Below are 6,824 nucleotides of genomic sequence, written 5' to 3'. Positions count from 1 at the left end.
GTCAAAATTTGAATATTTAAATTCAAATTTACAAAATTATGTCTTATAATGACATTCAAGTCATGATGTAGAATATACATTGTTGAAATAACTTCACATATATAACCTAATACAACATATTAAAATTATATTTTAAAATATAAAATACACAAAATTTTGTATAAAATAAAATTTAACCAGTGTTATAGCACAAATATTTATCTAGAATCATTAACAATATAAAACTTACAAAATATGTGTCTTTTTCAAGTCATTATATTTAGCATATGATTTTATTACATAATATTTTATCAAAAAAACTTTTAAAAACAATCATATAAATTATATTTTATATAAAAATTACAATATAAATAAAATGAATTTCAACTCATGCTCTTAATCTAGTACATAAACATTTGACAATATCGTAATGGTTGAAAACTTGAAGACACGTCCGAATTGAAAACCAGTCGTGTAACCGAACATTTCAACTTAATATTCACATATTATATCAACAATTTGACACAGAAAAATTTATAACACTAGTGACATTTTCTTCTCAATGATCAGTCAACTCTACCAAAGTCAACTAAATTACTAATTTTTGTATCAATAATGTAGAAGCTATTGCACCAAAGATCAAAAATACCATTTGGCATCCCTTAACCAACCTCTCTTCCCTTCAACTCCCAAAAATCAAGCAGCTGGGATGTCAAACACGATTCGACATTTCACGCATATCCATCCCTTAACCGAGGTCAACGGTGTTGGCACATACACGTGCAATGGTTGCAAACTGTATGGTGAGGGCAAGACCTATCGGTGCAACGAATGCGACTACGATCTCCATGAATATTGCGCTACGTGTCCTTTAAGCCTCAGAAACTCATGTCACGGGCCTGATCATGAGCTTATCCTGTACAGCGGTCCCACGCACATGAACGAACGTTCGTGCTATGTTTGCCGAGTTTACATCCAAGGGATGTTCTACATTTGCAAGAATTGCAATTTTGAATCTCACCCGCTTTGCACACACGTTCCAATGCATGCCTCATCTCTCGATCATGCAACGGTAACGAGGCAAAGAAGCCTGCACGACCATCATGGACAGCCATCGTCGCCACACCACTATGGTCACGGAAACCCCTATGGTTATGCTATACCATACCCTTATGGTGGTCATCAGTATCAGCATCAACATCAACATTCAAACATGAACACGGGTTCCCCAAAAGCAGATTCAAGTACGCCTAAAAAGAAAAAAAGTGGAGTTCTTAATGGCTTCAAGGCTGTACTAGGTGTAACTGCTGGAGTAGCAACCAATTTGCTCGTTGCATCAATTACAGGTAGCACCTTGAATGAAGAAGAGGTTATCTTCTGATGGAATGTTTTCACTTGTTTCATGGATTATGGTGTGTTTTAAGTTTGACGTTGTTTTGACATGCATATGTGACTGTGTATGTATGTACCTCGTTTCTCACATTATCGCATGACTGCAAATTGCTCTCTTTTTCATCGATCTAAATTTTTGTTTAACATATATACCAAAGTTAGTATGCTATACGAAAAGACCTAGACTACAAAAACATATTTTCAAATCTTAGAATTCTAGAAGACTCTCTTTGTAAACATATGCTTAAGTTCGATCTCAAAATTGGTTAGACAAAGAGAAGAATGTTTTTTTTTTTTTTATGATTACAAATCTTGAAAATTTCTTATATATTTTCGATATGATATTTAGAATATGCCATCTCAAAGCTACAACTTATTGTCACATTGATATCAATTCCGACTGAATCCTTATAATTTTGACTGTATATTTTATTTTAACTCGTTTGGTCTTTTTTGTTAGATAGCTAGCTCTAATAAAATGTGAATGCATGGAGTTTGATTGGTATGTTCACAAGTCACAACCATATGCAAACTCATATTTTCTGGTTTGATATAACTACAAGTCTACAATACATTACAAAATTTATAATAAGATTCGATCTTGTTATAAAAATTCAATAGAATAACAAATGTAATTGTAAATTAATATATCAGTGACAACATCCATAAGAAATTGACAAGTCCATCAGAGAGAAACCTCCCATTATTTGACAGAACAAAAAGATCAGCTAAACATCATCATATCTCGCCATCCCATAATTCTTCAATAGACTTATAAGGGCTCAGTGTCTCATGAACAAACAAGGAGCCATCGATGACTGACCTAGCCTGCATTTTTAATCCAAATAAAAAACTCTCAGTCCGAGATCATCAAGCCGAGATATAGCATAGCAACCAACTTTATGGAATGAAATCTAAAGAACGTACCTGTTCAACCTCAGAAAACTTGTTGAACAAGTCATCAGGTATTGACCAATCCAAAACATCAAAATTCTCTGTGAGTCTTCCTTCATTGGTACTCTTGGGAAGCACACTGTGACCCATTTGGAGTCCCCAGCGAAGCGCAACTTGCGCAGGAGATTTTCCAAGCTTTTCTGCGACCATATTCAGTAACGGGTACTTCAGAACATCGCTCTTGAGCCCTGTTGTCCCCGGAGAACCCAACGGTGAGTATGCCTGTCAAAAAAATATATTCATTCAACCAATGTATAAGGTAGAAAGTAAATGGATTGGTGAGGATGAGTAGTGCTGCCTTACACTGAGGTGAACACCTTTGGATTTGCAGAACTCTCGTAGCTTAGTCTGTCGCCAAAAAGGATGACATTCGACCTGGTTAACAGCAGGAGGAACACGAGCTAACTCCAAGAGATCAGCTAGTTTCTTGGTGGAGAAATTGCTTACACCTATGGCTCGTGCCTTGCCCGAATCATAGAGTGCTTCCATCGCTTTCCATGTGCTAGGAATATCTACAGGCAAAAAGTTCTCAGCCTTAATTCCAACAGAGCCTTTCTTCATCCGTGCAGGCCAGTGCATCTTCAACAACAATCACAAACAAAATGTTACGCAATAATCTTTCCCTCCATAATGCTATGTAGATTTTGTTCATAGGTTTGCTCATTTGTTCAACAACATTGTGTAACTGTTACAAGGAAGTGATGTTTACCAGATAAAGATCAACGTAGCCGAGCTGTAGATCTTGCAGAGTTTTGTTCAATGCCTCTGGGACATCTTCGGGGTCATGATCAGTACACCTTTGAAATATGATACACAATTTGTAATTTGTAAATGCAAGATGATTAAAGCTAACGTATTCACAGAAATATGTTTTAAGTATTAGACAATCAATATATACCAGAGCTTGGAGGTGATGAACAGCTCCTCGNTTCCAAGCTTTTCTGCGACCATATTCAGTAACGGGTACTTCAGAACATCGCTCTTGAGCCCTGTTGTCCCCGGAGAACCCAACGGTGAGTATGCCTGCCAAGAAAATATATTCATTCAACCAATGTATAAGGTAGAAAGTAAATGGATTGGTGAGGATGAGTAGTGCTGCCTTACACTGAGGTGAACACCTTTGGATTTGCAGAACTCTCGTAGCTTAGTCTGTCGCCAAAAAGGATGACATTCGACCTGGTTAACAGCAGGAGGAACACGAGCTAACTCCAAGAGATCAGCTAGTTTCTTGGTGGAGAAATTGCTTACACCTATGGCTCGTGCCTTGCCCGAATCATAGAGTGCTTCCATCGCTTTCCATGTGCTAGGAATATCTACAGGCAAAAAGTTCTCAGCCTTAATTCCAACAGAGCCTTTCTTCATCCGTGCAGGCCAGTGCATCTTCAACAACAATCACAAACAAAATGTTACGCAATAATCTTTCCCTCCATAATGCTATGTAGATTTTGTTCATAGGTTTGCTCATTTGTTCAACAACATTGTGTAACTGTTACAAGGAAGTGATGTTTACCAGATAAAGATCAACGTAGCCGAGCTGTAGATCTTGCAGAGTTTTGTTCAATGCCTCTGGGACATCTTCGGGGTCATGATCAGTACACCTTTGAAATATGATACACAATTTGTAATTTGTAAATGCAAGATGATTAAAGCTAACGTATTCACAGAAATATGTTTTAAGTATTAGACAATCAATATATACCAGAGCTTGGAGGTGATGAACAGCTCCTCGCGTTTCACTACATTGTCTTCAAACAATTTTTTCAGAACTGCCCCAATCTGTGAAAGAGAAACAGAGGAAAGCAGCAAAATGGATTCAAGAATTTGATAATGTAACAAGGCAAATGCACATATTAAAGACTCTTTTCATCAGTATTATTGTCTATCAAATAAATACTATGTCCATAAACACAACAAAGACAATTAACAAGAATTAAACTGTGTAAGATCAATTCAAGATCCAAAAAGATAGAATTATTCAGTGTGGTTCTACCTCTTTTTCGTTGCCATACAGCTTAGCACAATCAATATGACGATAGCCAATCTGCAATTAGAATTAACATTAAACATCTTCAATATGAGGAAAACAAATTGAAACAGGGTTATGGAATCATCATGATGAAGAAAAAAAAAAGAGAGAGATGGGAAGCAAATAAGAATTGAATTACATAAAAGAGATGTGAAGAAGATAAGAATCGAATTATATACATAAAAGACAAACCTTAACAGCGGCGGCCNAAATGCAAAATGATTAAAGCTAGTTACATGACTTAATTACAGAAATATGTATTANGGCGGCCACTGCATCACCAACGAGGCCAGGAGAGGCCTGCCATGTACCGAGACCTACCGAGGGGATCTTAGCGCCGGTGTTGAGCTCGAAGCATTTGACCTCATTCGCCATGATTCAGATGTGGTTCAACGCAGTCAGCATTTGGTAACGTCCAACTATTTCAAGATAATAAAAGAGTGACAAGTGTGAGAAGAAGACGGGTTGTCTTTTTTCCTTTCCTTAATTCTAATAAGTATTGTCACGTCAGATATCACTCATTACGTGGACGGTCGCATGTATCTTATTCGTTTATTTAGGTTAACTCTTTGCTGTCCTCTGTTCTCTGATGGCGACACGTTTTTGGTCCGAATCAAGATAAGATTCTCTAGTAAGCGGATTCTTTAGAAACAGATTTTGTAAGAAAAACTAAAAAATAATCAAAGTCTTTAGTTTCGTGAATATACAAGATGATCTTTTGGAGTGTTGTAACTACTAAAGACACCCATAATATGACCAAGGGAGGTGGTCTTACTAATTTTGAAAATTTTCTTATATTCTTTCTTTTTGGTTGTGAGATTTAGGATATGCCATCTCAAAAATACAACATATTGACACATTGATCATCAAATTCGACTGAATCCTTATTATTTTGATAACTATTTCATCCTGAGATTGAATACTTGTTTGGTCTTTTCTTTAGCTCTAATGTAATGTGAATGCATGAGTTTGGTTCGTATGTTCACAACCACATACAAACATCAAATGTAAAAACTACATTACATTACAAAATGTATAATAAGATTCTTTTAATAAAAATTCAATAGAAACAAATTTGATACATCAGTGACAACATCCATAAGAAATTGACAATTCCATCAGAGAAAAGAAAACAAACATACCAAACAGATCAGCTAAACATCATATCTCGCCATCCCATAATTCTTCAAGAGACTTATAAGGGCTCAGTGTCTCATGAACAAGGAAGGAACCATTCACTAACCTAGCCTGCATTTTTAATCCAAATATATATTTTTTAGTTCGAAATCAAGCCGAGAAATAGCATAGCAACTAACTTATTGCAATGAAATGTTAAGAACGTACGTACCTGTTCAATCTCAGAAAACTTAACGAACAAGTCATCCGGTATTGACCAGTCAAAAATATCAAAGTTCTCTCTGATTCTTCCTTCATTGGTACTCTTGGGAAGCACACTGTGACCCATTTGGAGTCCCCAGCGAAGCGCTACTTGCGCAGGAGATTTCCCGAGCTTTTCTGCGACCATATTCAGTATAGGGTTCTTCAGAACATCGCTCTTGAGCCACGTTGTCCCTGGAGAACCCAACGGCGAGTATGCCTGCAAAAACATATTCATTTAATCAATGTATAAGGTAAAAAGTAAATGAATTGGTGAGATGATGAGTAGGAATGCTTACACTGAGGTGAACACCTTTGGATTTGCAGAAATCTCGTAGCTTGGTCTGTCGCCAAGAAGGATGACATTCTACCTGGTTAACAGCAGGAGGAACACGAGCTAACTCCAAGAGGTCAGCGAGTTTCTTGGTGGAGAAATTGCTTACACCTATGGCTCGTGCCTTGCCCGAATCATAGAGTGCTTCCATCGCTTTCCATGTGCTAGGAATATCTACAGGCAAAAGGTCCTCCATCTTAAGTCCAACGGAACCTTTCTTTACCCGTACAGGCCAGTGAATCTTCAACAACAATCACAAACAAAATGTTATGCAATAATCTTTCCCCGAAATGCTATGTAGATTTTGTTTGAAGTGTATAAACAGGTTTGCACACTTGTTCAACAATAATATAAATTATGTAAATGTTACAAGGAAGTGATGCTTACAAGATAAAGATCAACGTAGTCAAGCTGTAGATCTTGCAGAGTTTTGTTTAATGCCTCTGGGACATCTTGAGGGTCATGATCACTACACCTATGATGATACACAATTTGTAAAAATGCAAAATGATTAAAGCTAGTTACATGACTTAATTACAGAAATATGTATTAAGATAAATCAAATCATACCAGAGCTTGGAGGTGATGAACAACTCCTCACGTTTCACTACATTGTCTTCAAACAATTTTTTCAGAACTGCCCCAATCTGTGAAAGAGAAACAGAGGAAAGCAACAAAACTCAAAGAGATTGAGAATGTAACAACAAAAAGCAGATCATTGAAGGCATAGACATAGTAAAGACTCTTTCCATCAGCATTATC

The 6,824-nt window shown here is 36.8% G+C and overlaps 3 protein-coding genes across 3 annotated transcripts; 1 reads left to right on the top strand and 2 right to left on the bottom strand.

Annotated features, from left to right (window-relative positions):
• Positions 689–1,360, top strand: LOC104784245. Its single transcript, XM_010509299.1, has one exon. The coding sequence runs from the start codon at positions 689–691 to the stop codon at positions 1,358–1,360; it is 672 nt and encodes a 223-aa protein (XP_010507601.1).
• LOC104782207 (aldo-keto reductase family 4 member C9-like) lies at positions 1,971–4,811 on the bottom strand. The gene is made up of 8 exons (XM_019244941.1): positions 4,623–4,811; positions 4,544–4,559; positions 4,316–4,366; positions 4,025–4,101; positions 3,836–3,923; positions 3,430–3,705; positions 2,299–2,547; positions 1,971–2,199 (listed from the first exon to the last, which is right to left on the bottom strand). The coding sequence occupies exons 1-8, from the start codon at positions 4,724–4,726 to the stop codon at positions 2,110–2,112; spliced, it is 951 nt and encodes a 316-aa protein (XP_019100486.1). The 5' UTR covers positions 4,727–4,811; the 3' UTR covers positions 1,971–2,109.
• LOC104782208 (aldo-keto reductase family 4 member C9-like) lies at positions 5,347–6,739 on the bottom strand (the record flags this gene model as incomplete). The annotated part of the gene is made up of 5 exons (XM_010507074.2): positions 5,347–5,599; positions 5,700–5,948; positions 6,028–6,303; positions 6,450–6,537; positions 6,633–6,739. Coding segments are annotated over 5 exons (807 nt in total), but the record flags the coding sequence as incomplete, so codon positions are not given.

The sequence above is a fragment of the Camelina sativa genome, chromosome 4 (assembly GCF_000633955.1).
Source record: "Camelina sativa cultivar DH55 chromosome 4, Cs, whole genome shotgun sequence".
Taxonomy (NCBI): domain Eukaryota; kingdom Viridiplantae; phylum Streptophyta; class Magnoliopsida; order Brassicales; family Brassicaceae; genus Camelina; species Camelina sativa.
Note: the sequence above shows the minus strand (reverse complement) of the source record. Positions and strands in the feature narration are given on the sequence as shown.